This window comes from Salvelinus alpinus, chromosome 3 (assembly GCF_045679555.1).
Source record: "Salvelinus alpinus chromosome 3, SLU_Salpinus.1, whole genome shotgun sequence".
Taxonomy (NCBI): domain Eukaryota; kingdom Metazoa; phylum Chordata; class Actinopteri; order Salmoniformes; family Salmonidae; genus Salvelinus; species Salvelinus alpinus.
The window spans coordinates 94,398,534-94,414,604 of NC_092088.1; the positions used below are offsets into that span (position 1 = coordinate 94,398,534).

The window sequence follows — 16,071 nt, forward strand, 5'->3', positions numbered from 1 at the left end:
TCTCAACATACACACTGCTGGGATCGGGCCACAACACACGATAAAGAGTCAAACACCATCCTGTTTGGTCCCCCCTCACCCCTACCTCAATGCCCAATGTTTCAAACCACCCAAAGCTAAAATCCATAGCTTTATTATAACTTGAATGACATGATATTAAATGAATACCGTAATGCTGTAGTGGAGGGGGTGAGAGCATCGGGTTCCTCTGTGTCCACATCACTAAGGATCTATCATGGTCCCCACACACCAACACATTCATGAAGAGGGACCCCTCAGGAGGCTGAAAAGCTGATGAAACGGTGGGTTTTCACAACCAAAGAATTTCTGCACAAACTGTCAGAAACCGTCTCAGGGAAGCTCGTCTGCGTGCTCGTCGTCCTCACCAGGGTCTTGACCTGACTGCAGTTCAGCGTCATCACCAACTTCAGTGGGCAAAATGCTCACCTGAATCCCAGTTTCAACTATACCAGGCAGATGGCAGACAGCGTGTATGGCGTTGCGTGGGTAAGCGGTCTGCTGATGTCAGCGTTGTGAACAGAGTGCACCATGGGGGCGGTGGGGTTATGGTATCGGCAGGCATAAGCTACGAAAAACGAACTCAATTGCATTTTATCGATGGCACTTTGAATGCACAGAGATACTGTGACGAGTTCCTGAGGCCCACTGTCGTGCCATTCATCTGCCCCCATCACCTCATGTTTCAGCATGATAATTCACAGCCCCATGTTGCAAGGATCTGTACACAATTCCTGGAAGCTGAAAATGTCCCACATCCATTGAAGAGCAGTGGGACAACATTCCCCAGGCCACAGCCTGATCAGCTCTATGTGTAGGGGACGGTTCCCAGGCCACAGCCTGATCAGCTCTATGTAGGGGACGGTTCCCAGGCCACAGCCTGATCAGCTCTATGTGTAGGGGACGGTTCCCAGGCCACAGCCTGATCAGCTCTATGTGTAGGGGACGGTTCCCAGGCCACAGCCTGATCAGCTCTATGTAGGGGACGGTTCCCAGACCACAGCCTGATCAGCTCTATGTGTAGGGGACGGTTCCCAGGCCACAGCCTGATCAGCTCTATGTGTAGGGGACGGTTCCCAGGCCACAGCCTGATCAGCTCTATGTGTAGGGGACGGTTCCCAGGCCTCATCCACTCCTACAGCTCCCTGCCGAGCAGTGTCATCCCCTCCTACAGCTCCCTGCCGAGCAGTGTCATCCCCTCCTACAGCTCCCTGCCGAGCAGTGTCATCCCCTCCTACAGCTCCCTGCCGAGCAGTGTCATCCCCTCCTACAGCAACCTGCCGAGCAGTGTCATCCCCTCCTACGGCTCCCTGCAGAGCAGTGTCATCCCCTCCTACAGCTCCCTGCCGAGCAGTGTCATCCCCTCCTACAGCTCCCTGCCGAGCAGTGTCATCCCCTCCTTCAGCTCCCTGCCGAGCAGTGTCATCCCCTCCTATAGCTCCCTGCCGAGCAGTGTCATCCCCTCCTACAGCTCCCTGCAGAGCAGTGTCATCCCCTCCTACAGCTCCCTGAGCAGTGTCATCCCCTCCTACAGCTCCCTGCCGAGCAGTGTCATCCCCTCCTTCAGCTCCCTGCCGAGCAGTGTCATCCCCTCCTACAGCTCCCTGCCGAGCAGTGTCATCCCCTCCTTCAGCTCCCTGCCGAGCAGTGTCATCCCCTCCTACGGCTCCCTGCCGAGCAGTGTCATCCCCTCCTACAGCTCCCTGCAGAGCAGTGTCATCCCCTCCTCCAGCTCCCTGCCGAGCAGTGTCATCCCCTCCTACAGCTCCCTGCCGAGCAGTGTCATCCCCTCCTCCAGCTCCCTGCTGAGCAGTGTCATCCCCTCCTATAGCTCCCTGCCGAGCAGTGTCATCCCCTCCTACAGCTCCCTGCTGAGCAGTGTCATCCCCTCCTCCAGCTCCCTGCTGAGCAGTGTCAACCCCTCCGATAGCTCCCTGCCGAGCAGTGTCATCCCCTCCTACAGTTCCCTGCCGAGCAGTGTCATCCCCTCCTCCAGCTCCCTGCTGAGCAGTGTCATCCCCTCCTATAGCTCCCTGCCGAGCAGTGTCATCCCCTCCTACAGCTCCCTGCCGAGCAGTGTCATCCCCTCCTACAGCTCCCTGAGCAGTGTCATCCCCTCCTACAGCTCCCTGAGCAGTGTCATCCCCTCCTACAGCTCCCTGAGCAGTGTCATCCCCTCCTACAGCTCCCTGCCGAGCAGTGTCATCCCCTCCTACAGCTCCCTGCCGAGCAGTGTCATCCCCTCCTACAGCTCCCTGCCGAGCAGTGTCATCCCCTCCTACAGCTCCCTGCCGAGCAGTGTCATCCCCTCCTACAGCTCCCTGAGCAGTGTCATCCCCTCCTACCGCAACCTGTCGAGCAGTGTCGTCCCCTCCTACGGCTCCCTGCCGAGCAGTGTCATCCCCTCCTACAGCTCCCTGAGCAGTGTCATCCCCTCCTACCGCAACCTGTCGAGCAGTGTCATCCCCTCCTACCGCAACCTGTCGAGCAGTGTCATCCCATCCTACAGTTCCCTGCCGAGCAGTGTCATCCCATCCTACGGCTCCCCGCCGAGCAGTGTCATCCCCTCCTGCAGCTCCCTGCCGAGCAGTGTCATCCCATCCTACGGCTCCCCGCCGAGCAGTGTCATCCCCTCCTACAGCTCCCTGAGCAGTGTCATCCCCTCCTACAGCTCCCTGAGCAGTGTCATCCCCTCCTACAGCTCCCTGAGCAGTGTCATCCCCTCCTACAGCTCCCTGCCGAGCAGTGTCATCCCCTCCTACAGCTCCCTGCCGAGCAGTGTCATCCCCTCCTACAGCTCCCTGCCGAGCAGTGTCATCCCCTCCTACAGCTCCCTGAGCAGTGTCATCCCCTCCTACCGCAACCTGTCGAGCAGTGTCATCCCCTCCTACGGCTCCCTGCCGAGCAGTGTCATCCCCTCCTACAGCTCCCTGAGCAGTGTCATCCCCTCCTACCGCAACCTGTCGAGCAGTGTCATCCCCTCCTACCGCAACCTGTCGAGCAGTGTCATCCCCTCCTACAGTTCCCTGCCGAGCAGTGTCATCCCATCCTACGGCTCCCCGCCGAGCAGTGTCATCCCCTCCTGCAGCTCCCTGCCGAGCAGTGTCATCCCATCCTACGGCTCCCCGCCGAGCAGTGTCATCCCCTCCTACCGCAACCTGTCGAGCAGTGTCATCCCATCCTATAGCTCCCTGCAGAGCAGTGTCATCCCATCCTACAGCTCGTGGTGAGCAGTGTCATCCCCTCCTACCGCAACCTGACGAGCAGTGTCATCCCATCCTATAGCTCCCTGCAGAGCAGTGTCATCCCCTCCTATAGCTCCCTGCAGAGCAGTGTCATCCCATCCTACAGCTCCCTGCCGAGCAGTGTCATCCCATCCTACAGCTCCCTGCCGAGCAGTGTCATCACCTCCTACCACAACCTGCCGAGCAGTGTCATCCCATCCTTCAGCTCCCTGCCGAGCAGTGTCATCCCCTCCTACAGCTCCCTGCAGAGCAGTGTCATCCCCTCCTACAGCTCCCTGCCGAGCAGTGTCATCCCCTCCTACAGCTCCCTGCCGAGCAGTGTCATCCCCTCCTACAGCTCCCTGCCGAGCAGTGTCATCCCCTCCTACAGCTCCCTGCAGAGCAGTGTCATCCCCTCCTACAGCTCCCTGCAGAGCAGTGTCATCCCCTCCTACAGCTCCCTGCCGAGCAGTGTCATCCCCTCCTACAGCTCCCTGCCGAACAGTGTCATCCCCTCCTCCAGCTCCCTGCCGAGCAGTGTCATCCCCTCCTACAGCTCCCTGCCGAGCATTGTCATCCACTCCTACAGCTCCCTGCCGAGCAGTGTCATCCCCTCCTACAGCTCCCTGAGCAGTGTCATCCCCTCCTACAGCTCCCTGCCGAGCAGTGTCATCTCATCCTACAGCTCCCTGCCGAGCAGTGTCATCCCCTCCTACAGCTCCCTGCCGAGCAGTGTCATCCCATCCTACAGTTACCTGCCGAGCAGTGTCATCCCCTCCTACAGCTCCCTGCCGAGCAGTGTCATCCCCTCCTACAGTTCCCTGCCGAGCAGTGTCATCCCCTCCTGCAGCTCCCTGCCGAGCAGTGTCAACCCCTCCTTCAGTTCCCTGCCGGGCAGTGTCATCCCCTCCTACAGCTCCCTGCCGAGCAGTGTCATCCCCTCCTTCAGTTCCCTGTCGAGCAGTGTCATCCCCTCCTTCAGTTCCCTGCCGGGCAGTGTCATCCCCTCCTACAGCTCCCTGCCGAGCAGTGTCATCCCCTCCTTCAGTTCCCTGCCGGGCAGTGTCATCCCCTCCTACAGTTCCCTGCCGAGCAGTGTCATCCCCTCCTTCAGTTCCCTGCCGAGCAGTGTCATCCCCTCCTTCAGTTCCCTGTCGAGCAGTGTCATCCCCTCCTACAGCTCCCTGCCGAGCAGTGTCATCCCCTCCTACAGTTCCCTGCCGAGCAGTGTCATCCCCTCCTACAGCTCCCTGCCGGGCAGTGTCATCCCCTCCTACAGTTCCCTGCCGAGCAGTGTCATCCCATCCTACGGCTCCCCGCCGAGCAGTGTCATCCCCTCCTGCAGCTCCCTGCCGAGCAGTGTCATCCCATCCTACGGCTCCCCGCCGAGCAGTGTCATCCCCTCCTACAGCTCCCTGAGCAGTGTCATCCCCTCCTACAGCTCCCTGAGCAGTGTCATCCCCTCCTACAGCTCCCTGAGCAGTGTCATCCCCTCCTACAGCAACCTGCCGAGCAGTGTCATCCCCTCCTACAGCTCCCTGCCGAGCAGTGTCATCCCCTCCTACAGCAACCTGCCGAGCAGTGTCATCCCCTCCTACAGCTCCCTGCCGAGCAGTGTCATCCCCTCCTACAGCTCCCTGCAGAGCAGTGTCATCCCCTCCTCCAGCTCCCTGCCGAGCAGTGTCATCCCATCCTACAGCTCCCTGCCGAGCAGTGTCATCCCCTCCTTCAGCTCCCTGCCGAGCAGTGTCATCCCCTCCTACAGCTCCCTGCCGAGCAGTGTCATCCCATCCTACAGCTCCCTGCCGAGCAGTGTCATCCCATCCTGCAGCTCCCTGCCGAGCAGTGTCATCCCCTCCTCCAGCTCCCTGCCGAGCAGTGTCATCCCATCCTACAGCTCCCTGCCGAGCAGTGTCATCCCATCCTACAGCAACCTGCGGAGCAGTGTCATCCCCTCCTACAGCTCCCTGCCGAGCAGTGTCATCCCCTACTACAGCTCCCTGCCGAGCAGTGTCGTCCCCTCCTACGGCTCCCTGCAGAGCAGTGTCGTCCCCTCCTACAGCTCCCTGCCGGGCAGTGTCATCCCCTCCTACAGCTCCCTGCCGAGCAGTGTCATCCCCTCCTACAGCTCCCTGCCGAGCAGTGTCATTCCCTCCTACAGCTCCCTGCCGAGCAGTGTCATCCCCTCCTACAGCTCCCTGCCGAGCAGTGTCATCCCCTCCTACAGCTCCCTGCCGAGCAGTGTCATCCCCTCCTACAGCTCCCTGCCGAGCAGTGTCATCCCCTCCTTAAAGCTCCCTGCCGAGCAGTGTCATCCCCTCCTACAGCTCCCTGCAGAGCAGTGTCATCCCCTCCTACAGCTCCCTGCCGAGCAGTGTCATCCCCTCCTACAGCTCCCTGCAGAGCAGTGTCATCCCCTCCTACAGCTCCCTGCAGAGCAGTGTCATCCCCTCCTTCAGCTCCCTGCAGAGCAGTGTCATCCCCTCCTACAGCTCCCTGCCGAGCAGTGTCATCCCCTCCTACGGCTCCCTGCCGAGCAGTGTCATCCCCTCCTACGGCTCCCTGCCGAGCAGTGTCATCCCCTCCTACGGCTCCCTGCCGAGCAGTGTCATCCCCTCCTACGGCTCCCTGCCGAGCAGTGTCATCCCCTCCTACGGCTCCCTGCCGAGCAGTGTCATCCCCTCCTACGGCTCCCTGCCGAGCAGTGTCATCCCCTCCTACGGCTCCCTGCAGAGCAGTGTAATCCCCTCCTACGGCTCCCTGCCGAGCAGTGTCATCCCCTCCTACAGCTCCCTGCAGAGCAGTGTCATCCCCTCCTCCAGCTCCCTGCCGAGCAGTGTCATCCCATCCTACAGCTCCCTGCCGAGCAGTGTCATCCCCTCCTCCAGCTCCCTGCCGAGCAGTGTCATCCCATCCTACAGCTCCCTGCCGAGCAGTGTCATCCCCTCCTCCAGCTCCCTGCCGAGCAGTGTCATCCCCTCCTACAGCTCCCTGCCGAGCAGTGTCATCCCATCCTACAGCTCCCTGCCGAGCAGTGTCATCCCATCCTACAGCTCCCTGCCGAGCAGTGTCATCCCCTCCTCCAGCTCCCTGCCGAGCAGTGTCATCCCGTCCTACAGATCCCTGCCGAGCAGTGTCATCCCATCCTACAGCAACCTGCGGAGCAGTGTCATCCCCTCCTACAGCTCCCTGCCGAGCAGTGTCATCCCCTACTACGGCTCCCTGCCGAGCAGTGTCATCCCCTCCTACGGCTCCCTGCAGAGCAGTGTCGTCCCCTCCTACGGCTCCCTGCCGGGCAGTGTCATCCCCTCCTACAGCTCCCTGCCGAGCAGTGTCATCCCCTCCTACAGCTCCCTGCCGAGCAGTGTCATCCCCTCCTTCAGCTCCCTGCCGAGCAGTGTCATTCCCTCCTACAGCTCCCTGCCGAGCAGTGTCATCCCCTCCTACAGCTCCCTGCCGAGCAGTGTCATCCCCTCCTACAGCTCCCTGCCGAGCAGTGTCATCCCCTCCTACAGCTCCCTGCCGAGCAGTGTCATCCCCTCCTACAGCTCCCTGCCGAGCAGTGTCATCCCCTCCTTAAACCTCCCTGCCGAGCAGTGTCATCCCCTCCTACTGCTCCCTGCAGAGCAGTGTCATCCCCTCCTACAGCTCCCTGCCGAGCAGTGTCATCCCCTCCTACAGCTCCCTGCAGAGCAGTGTCATCCCCTCCTACAGCTCCCTGCCGAGCAGTGTCATCCCCTCCTTCAGCTCCCTGCAGAGCAGTGTCATCCCCTCCTACAGCTCCTTGCCGAGCAGTGTCATCCCCTCCTACAGCTCCCTGCCGAGCAGTGTCATCCCCTCCTACAGCTCCCTGCCGAGCAGTGTCATCCCCTCCTACAGCTCCCTGCCGAGCAGTGTCATCCCCTCCTACAGCTCCCTGCCGAGCAGTGTCATCCCCTCCTACGGCTCCCTGCCGAGCAGTGTCATCCCCTCCTACAGCTCCCTGCAGAGCAGTGTCATCCCCTCCTCCAGCTCCCTGCCGAGCAGTGTCATCCCATCCTACAGCTCCCTGCCGAGCAGTGTCATCCCCTCCTCCAGCTCCCTGCCGAGCAGTGTCATCCCATCCTACAGCTCCCTGCCGAGCAGTGTCATCCCCTCCTCCAGCTCCCTGCCGAGCAGTGTCATCCCATCCTACAGCTCCCTGCCGAGCAGTGTCATCCCCTCCTTCAGCTCCCTGCCGAGCAGTGTCATCCCCTCCTACAGCTCCCTGCCGAGCAGTGTCATCCCATCCTACAGCTCCCTGCCGAGCAGTGTCATCCCATCCTACAGCTCCCTGCCGAGCAGTGTCATCCCCTCCTCCAGCTCCCTGCCGAGCAGTGTCATCCCATCCTACAGCTCCCTGCCGAGCAGTGTCATCCCATCCTACAGCAACCTGCGGAGCAGTGTCATCCCCTCCTACAGCTCCCTGCCGAGCAGTGTCATCCCCTACTACAGCTCCGTGCCGAGCAGTGTCATCCCCTCCTACGGCTCCCTGCAGAGCAGTGTCGTCCCCTCCTACAGCTCCCTGCCGGGCAGTGTCATCCCCTCCTACAGCTCCCTGCCGAGCAGTGTCATCCCCTCCTTCAGCTCCCTGCCGAGCAGTGTCATTCCCTCCTACAGCTCCCTGCCGAGCAGTGTCATCCCCTCCTACAGCTCCCTGCCGAGCAGTGTCATCCCATCCTACAGCAACCTGCGGAGCAGTGTCATCCCCTCCTACAGCTCCCTGCCGAGCAGTGTCATCCCCTACTACAGCTCCCTGCCGAGCAGTGTCATCCCCTCCTACGGCTCCCTGCAGAGCAGTGTCGTCCCCTCCTACAGCTCCCTGCCGGGCAGTGTCATCCCCTCCTACAGCTCCCTGCCGAGCAGTGTCATCCCCTCCTTCAGCTCCCTGCCGAGCAGTGTCATTCCCTCCTACAGCTCCCTGCCGAGCAGTGTCATCCCCTCCTACAGCTCCCTGCCGAGCAGTGTCATCCCCTCATACAGCTCCCTGCCGAGCAGTGTCATCCCCTCCTACAGCTCCCTGCCGAGCAGTGTCATCCCCTCCTGCAGCTCCCTGCCGAGCAGTGTCATCCCCTCCTTAAAACTCCCTGCCGAGCAGTGTCATCCCCTCCTACAGCTCCCTGCAGAGCAGTGTCATCCCCTCCTACAGCTCCCTGCCGAGCAGTGTCATCCCCTCCTACAGCTCCCTGCAGAGCAGTGTCATCCCCTCCTACAGCTCCCTGCAGAGCAGTGTCATCCCCTCCTACAGCTCCCTGCAGAGCAGTGTCATCCCCTCCTTCAGCTCCCTGCAGAGCAGTGTCATCCCCTCCTACAGCTCCTTGCCGAGCAGTGTCATCCCCTCCTACAGCTCCCTGCCGAGCAGTGTCATCCCCTCCTACAGCTCCCTGCCGAGCAGTGTCATCCCCTCCTACAGCTCCCTGCCGAGCAGTGTCATCCCCTCCTACAGCTCCCTGCCGAGCAGTGTCATCCCTGCTAGCTGGACACTTTGAGGTTGGAAGGTTTGAAAAGGTTTCAATTTCTAAGGGTCGTGGCTGCTCTTTGAGCACGACTGTCATCCCCGACAACACAACAACTGCAGCGGCTGGGATTTACAGAGATTTATCTGCCAGCTTGTGTAGTAAGGGGAGAGGAGGACTATTATTTTGGTCGAGGGGGTTGAGTGTGTGTGTGTGTGTGTGTGTGTGTGAAGCTAAAACCATTGGCGGTGTTGCTCAATAAACCTTGGTATTTTAATTTGGAGTGTGTGTTGCGCCTGTGTGCACGTGTGTGTGTGTGTGTGTGTGTGGGGGGGGGGGTGCTTGTTAGCAGAGGGGAGGGAAGGCGGCACTTGTTTGGCAAGTCATGTATGCCGCTGCTTTGAGTCGGTGGCTAAGTGTGGGGTTACTTTGACATAGCTGGGTCATAATCCGGCTAACTTTCATACACGTTGTAGAGGAGAGGTGACTTAGCAAGGGCAAGCTAGGCTTTAGCAAGGGCAAGCTAACACAAGACTTGTTCAGGCTTTAGCAAGGGCAAGCTAACACAAGACTTGTTCAGGCTTTAGCAAGGGCAAGCTAACACAAGACTTGTTCAGGCTTTAGCAAGGGCAAGCTAACACAAGACTTGTTCAAGCTTTAGCAAGGGCAAGCTAACACAAGACTTGTTCAGGCTTTAGCAAGGGCAAGCTAACACAATACTTGTTCAAGCTTTAGCAAGGGCAAGCTAACACAAGACTTGTTCAGGCTTTAGCAAGGGCAAGCTAACACAAGACTTGGTCAGGCTTTAGCAAGGGCAAGCTAACACAAGACTTGTTCAGGCTTTAGCAAGGGCAAGCTAACACAAGACTTGTTCAAGCTTTAGCAAGGGCAAGCTAACACAAGACTTGTTCAGGCTTTAGCAAGGGCAAGCTAACACAATACTTGTTCAAGCTTTAGCAAGGGCAAGCTAACACAAGACTTGTTCAGGCTTTAGCAAGGGCAAGCTAACACAAGACTTGGTCAGGCTTTAGCAAGGGCAAGCTAACACAAGACTTGTTCAGGCTTTAGCAAGGGCAAGCTAACACTACTTGTTCAGGCTTTAGCAAGGATAAGCTAACAAAAATACTTGTTCAGGCTTTAGCAATGACAAGCTAACAAAAATACTTGTTCAGGCTTTAGCAAGGACAAGCTAACACAAGGAAAGCTAACACAAGGCTTGATCAGGCTTTAGCAAGGGAAAAATAGAAAAATCTATGTACAGTGTGTGAAAATGTAAAAGAGTAGGGAGGTAGGCAATAAACAGGCCCTAGACATTAGAAAGACAAGTTCACACTTACTCTGATATGTGGTTTTCTCACCTAGCTACAGTAGTACAGTACAAATGAACGCGCCAACTGTAAGTTGCTCTGAATAAGAGCATCTGCTAAAATGCTGAATGTAAAAATGGACAGGCATTAGCAAGGCAGCTAACACTTGTGAGGAACGCCCTGCAGGACCCCTCTCAGGCTGGGCAGCAAAGAGGCCTCTCTCCCCCTTCAAACGGTCTAAACTAGGTACATCATTTTCAGTCCACTTCAACCAATTTTCTCAAATAGCAGTGACACACACACACACACACACACACACACACACACACACACACACACACACACACACACACACACACACACACACACACACACACACACACACACACACACACACACACACACACACACACACACACACACACACACACACACACACACACACACAGACACACACAGTCACACACACACACACACACTTAACCCCACCCACCCTTTCCTATCACCCAAAATGTAGACATGCAGCTTGTCTTTAATCTTCCTGTAGAGACCAGATGAGAACCACATGCAGCTTGTCTTTAATCTTCCTGTAGAGACCAGGTGAGAACCACAGGCAGCTTGTCTTTAATCTTCCTGTAGAAACCAGGTGAGAACCACAGGCAGCTTGTCTTTAATCTTCCTGTAGAGACCAGGTGAGAACCACAGGCAGCTTGTCTTTAATCTTCCTGTAGAAACCAGATGAGAACCACATGCATCTTGTCTTTAATCTTCCTGTAGAGACCAGGTGAGAACCACATGCAGCTCAGTTTCTTTATAGGGGTGTAATTGGTAGAAACACATGAGGATGGTGCCATTATGAAGGGAGCTCAGGTTGCTCTGGTGCTGTCAGCTAATGACTGCATGGCTGGGTGTGAGTGAGAGAGAGTGAGAGTGAGAGTGAGAGTGAGAGAGCGAGTGAGAGTATAGGAGTGAGATAGAGAGAGAGAGAGAGTGAGAGTATAGGAGTGAGAGAGAGAGAGAGAGAGTGAGAGTTAGAGAGCGAGTGAGAGTATAGGAGTGAGATAGAGAGAGTTAGAGAGCGAGTGAGAGTATAGGAGTGAGAGTATAGGAGTGAGATAGAGAGAGAGAGAGAGAGAGAGAGAGAGAGAGAGAGAGAGAGAGAGAGAGAGAGAGAGAGAGAGAGGAGACTGAAAATGTATATGTAATCTTCAACAGTGTGGGGCATGAGGGAGCACCACAAGGCACTTCCCAGCTCTACATAGGTCAAAGGTGGGTCTCTGAGATGTTGATTTGTGGCCATGTGACCTGAACCCTACTGTGATTCATCATCAGCCCTCTTCAGTTCTAATGACTCCTGAAAGTGTATTTATGCTAACACACACACACACACACACACACGTTTCTTTTACTGTCCTTATGGGGACTAAACAATTGATTCCCATTCTAACCATAACCGTAAACACAAACCCCTAACCCCTTACCCTAAACCCTAACCCCTAACTCCTTACCCTAACCCCAAACTCCAAACTCCAAACTCCAAACTCCTAACCCCAAACCCCAAACCCCAAACTCCTAACCCCAAACCCCAAACTCCTAACCCCTAACTCCTAACCCCTAACTCCTAACTCCTAACCCCTAACCCCTAACCCTTAACCCCAAACTCCTAACTCCTAACCCCTAACCCCTAACCCCTAACCCTTAACCCCAAACTCCTAACTCCTAACCCCTAACCCCTAACCCCTAACTCCTAACTCCTAACTCCTAACCCTAACTCCTAACTCCTAACTCCTAACCCCTAACTCCTAACCCCTAACTCCTAACCCCTAACTCCTAACCCCTAACTCCTAACTCCTAACCCCTAACCCCTAACCCTTAACCCCAAACTCCTAACCCCTAACCCCTAACCCTTAACCCCAAACTCCTAACTCCTAACCCCTAACCCCTAACTCCTAACCCCTAACTCCTAACTCCTAACCCCAAACTCCTAACCCCTAACTCCTAACCCCTAACTCCTAACCCCTAACTCCTAACCCCTAACTCCTAACCCCTAACTCCTAACCCCTAACTCCTAACTCCTAACTCCTAACTCCTAACTCCTAACCCTTAACCCCTAACCCCTAACCCCTAACCCTTAACCCCTAACCCCTAACCCTTAACCCCAAACTCCTAACCTCTAACCCCAAACTCCTAACTCCTAACTCCTAACCCCTAACTCCTAACTCCTAACCCCAAACTCCTAACCCCTAACTCCTAACCCCAAACTCCTAACCCCTAACTCCTAACCCCTAACTCCTAACCCCTAACTCCTAACCCCTAACTCCTAACCCCTAACTCCTAACCCCTAACTCCTAACTCCTAACCCCTAACACTTAACCCCTAACACTTAACCCCTAACTCCTAACCCTATAATAGCCTTTTTCCTTATGTCGACCGGCAAAATATCCCCACGTCAAAATTGGCCTTTGTTTTACTATCCTTGTGTCACGCCCTGACCTTGGTTATCTATGTTTTCTGTATTATTTTGGTCAGGTCAGGGTGTGACCAGGGTGCGTATGCTTGTTTTTGTCTTGTCTAGGGTTTTTCGTATAACTAGGGGTTTTGGTAAGTCTAGGTATATGTAGGTCTATGGTGGCCTGAATTGGTTCCCAATCAGAGGCAGCTGTTTATCGTTGCCTCTGATTGGGGATCATATTTAGGTTGCCATTTTCCCTTTTGGTTTTGTGGGTTCTTACATTTACATTTAAGTCATTTAGCAGACGCTCTTATCCAGAGCGACTTACAAATTGGTGCATTCACCTTATGATATCCAGTGGAACAACCACTTTACAATAGTGCATCTAACTCTTTTAAGGGGGGGGGGGTTAGAAGGATTACTTTATCCTATCCTAGGTATTCCTTAAAGAGGTGGGGTTTCAGGTGTCTCCGGAAGGTGGTGATTGACTCCGCTGACCTGGCGTCGTGAGGGAGTTTGTTCCACCATTGGGGTGCCAGAGCAGCGAACAGTTTTGACTGGGCTGAGCGGGAACTGTACTTCCTCAGAGGTAGGGAGGCGAGCAGGCCAGAGGTGGATGAACGCAGTGCCCTTGTTTGGGTGTAGGGCCTGATCAGAGCCTGAAGGTACGGAGGTGCCGTTCCCCTCACAGCTCCGTAGGCAAGCACCATGGTCTTGTAGCGGATGCGAGCTTCAACTGGAAGCCAGTGGAGAGAGCGGAGGAGCGGGGTGACGTGAGAGAACTTGGGAAGGTTGAACACCAGACAGGCTGCGGCGTTCTGGATGAGTTGTAGGGGTTTAATGGCACAGGCAGGGAGCCCAGCCAACAGCGAGTTGCAGTAATCCAGACGGGAGATGACAAGTGCCTGGATTAGGACCTGCGCCACTTCCTGTGTGAGGCAGGGTCGTACTCTGCGAATGTTGTAGAGCATGAACCTACAGGAACGGGTCACCGCCTTGATGTTGGTTGAGAACGACAGGGTGTTGTCCAGGATCACGCCAAGGTTCTTAGCACTCTGGGAGGAGGACACAATGGAGTGTCAACCGTGATGGCGAGATCATGGAACGGGCAGTCCTTCCCCGGGAGGAAGAGCAGCTCCGTCTTGCCGAGGTTCAGCTTGAGATGCCCAGCTCGGAGAGGGTGGAGAGGAGGATCTGATGGTTCACAGTATCAAAGGCAGCCGATAGGTCTCGAAGGATGAGAGCAGAGGAGAGAGAGTTAGCTTTAGCAGTGCGGAGCGCCTCCGTGACACAGAGAAGAGCAGTTTCAGTTGAGTGACTAGTCTTGAAACCTGACTGATTTGGATCAAGAAGGTCATTCTGAGAGAGATAGCAGGAGAGCTGGCCAAGGACGGCACATTCAAGAGTTTTGGAGAGAAAAGAAAGAAGGGATACTGGTCTGTAGTTGTTGACATCGGAGGGATCGAGTGTAGGTTTTTTCAGAAGGGGTGCAACTCTCGCTCTCTTGAAGACGGAAGGGACGTAGCCAGCGGTCAAGGATGAGTTGATGAGTGAGGTGAGGTAAGGGAGAAGGTCTCCAGAAATGGTCTGGAGAAGAGAGGAGGGGATAGGGATTCTTGTCTATGTGTAGTTGCCTATTCAGCACTCTTTGTATAGCTTCACGGTTCGTTTTGTCGTTTTGTTAGTTTTGTTCAGTGTTCATTCTTATAATAAAGAGAATGTACGCATGCCATGCTGTGCCTTGGTCTCCTCCCTACGACGGCCGTGACAGAAGAACCCACCATAAAAGGACCAAGCAGTGTGAAAAGGAGGAGCAGCGTTTGATGGAGCAGACAGCATGGACATGGGATGAAATACTGGATGGTAAAGGATCCTGGACGTGGGAGGAAATATTGTCAGGAGAGGATCGCATACCATGGAGGCATGTGGAGATGACACGGGATGAACGGCGACGATATGAGGGGACAAGTTTAGCATGGAAGCTCGAGAGGCAGCCCCAATATTCTTTGGGGGGGGAGGCACACGAGGAGATTGGCTGAGTCAGGTTGGAGACCTGAGCCAACTCCTCGTGCTTACCGTGGGGAGCGTGTGACTGGTCAGGCACCGTGTTATGCAGAAATGCGCACGGTGTCTCCAGTTCGCATTCATAGCCCAGAGTGTCCTGTTCCTGCTCCCCGCACTCGCCCTGAGGTGCGTGTCCTCAGCCCGGTACCACCACTTCCGGCACCACGCATCAGGCTTCCAGTGCGCTTCCATAGTCCAGAGCTTCCGGCGACAGTACCCAGTCCAGAGCTTCCGGCGACAGTACCCAGTCCAGAGCTTCCGGCGACAGTACCCAGTCCAGAGCTTCCGGCGACAGTACCCAGTCCAGAGCTTCCGGCGACAGTACCCAGTCCAGAGCTTCCGGCGACAGTACCCAGTCCAGAGCTTCCGGCGACAGTACCCAGTCCAGAGCTTCCGGGGACGTTTCACAGTCCGGAACCTCCAACGACGGGCCTCAGTCCGGAACCTCCAACGACGGGCCTCAGTCCGGAACCTCCAACGACGGGCCGCAGTCCGGAACCTCCAACGACGGGCCGCAGTCCGGAACCTCCAACGACGGGCCGCAGTCCGGAACCTCCAACGACGGGCCGCAGTCCGGAACCTCCAACGACGGGCCGCAGTCCGGAACCTCCAACGACGGGCCGCAGTCCGGAACCTCCAACGACGGGCGCAGTCCGGAGCCTCCAACGACGGGCGCAGTCCGGAGCCTCCAACGACGGGCCGCAGTCCGGGGCCTCCAGCGACGATCCCCAGTCCGGGGCCTCCAGCGACGATCCCCAGTCCGGGGCCTCCAGCGACGATCCCCAGTCCGGGGCCTCCAGCGACGATCCCCAGTCCGGGGCCTCCAGCGACGATCCCCAGTCCGGGGCCTCCAGCGACGATCCCCAGTCCGGGGCCTCCAGCGACGATCCCCAGTCCGGGGCCTCCAGCGACGATCCCCAGTCCGGAGCCTCCAGCGACGATCCCCAGTCCGGAGCCTACAGCGACGGTCCTGGAGACTTTGTATAGCTTCACGGTTCGTTTTGTTTAGTGTTCATTCTTATAATAAAGATAATGTACGCATACCACGCTGTGCCTTGGTCTCCTCCCTACGACGGCCGTGACACCTTGTGAGGACTTCTGATCCCCACAATGATAGTAAAACCAAACGTATAAGACTTCTGAATGTGTATTTATGCGTCCGCAGGTCTGGACACTGAGCAACGGACCCAGTTCTGAGTGTGTTTATCCAACACCGTCTCCCTACCTTAGCATCAACCGTTAGACTTGCAGTGCTTGTGCTGTGGGACCGGTGCAAATGTACAATTGTTTTAGTACAGACACATCTTGTGTGTGCTGTGGGACTGTGCTGTGGGACCGGTGCAAATGTACAATTGTTTTAGTACAGACACATTTTAGTACAGACACATCTTCTGAAAATATGAACCTTAAATAGAGGACCAGCACCAGCACTTGTTTCAGTCCACTTCAAGCCCTGCCAATAGGAATGAAGGATAATATAACTACTCTCAGTGTTCATCTCTACAGTTAGCTGGAGGAAGAGAAGCTCTGGG

General features: G+C 56.3%; 1 protein-coding gene across 1 annotated transcript; it reads left to right on the forward strand.

The window, feature by feature from the left end:
* Positions 1–493: 493 nt before the first annotated feature.
* LOC139569879 (uncharacterized) lies at positions 494–15,736 on the forward strand. The gene is made up of 13 exons (XM_071391201.1): positions 494–507; positions 2,303–2,632; positions 2,816–3,244; positions 3,928–4,395; positions 5,107–5,353; positions 5,646–5,783; positions 5,976–6,070; positions 6,296–6,608; positions 6,868–7,061; positions 7,584–7,820; positions 7,881–8,127; positions 8,486–8,621; positions 15,705–15,736. The coding sequence occupies exons 1-13, from the start codon at positions 494–496 to the stop codon at positions 15,734–15,736; spliced, it is 2,880 nt and encodes a 959-aa protein (XP_071247302.1).
* Positions 15,737–16,071: the final 335 nt, after the last annotated feature.

Coding starts and splice junctions, on each gene's coding strand:
- LOC139569879 (XM_071391201.1), top strand. Junction 6,071..6,295: donor ATCCCCTCCTCCAGCTCCCT/GCCGAGCAGTGT, acceptor CCCATCCTACAG/CTCCCTGCCGAGCAGTGTCA. Junction 8,128..8,485: donor ACAGCTCCCTGCCGAGCAGT/GTCATCCCCTCC, acceptor AGCTCCCTGCAG/AGCAGTGTCATCCCCTCCTA.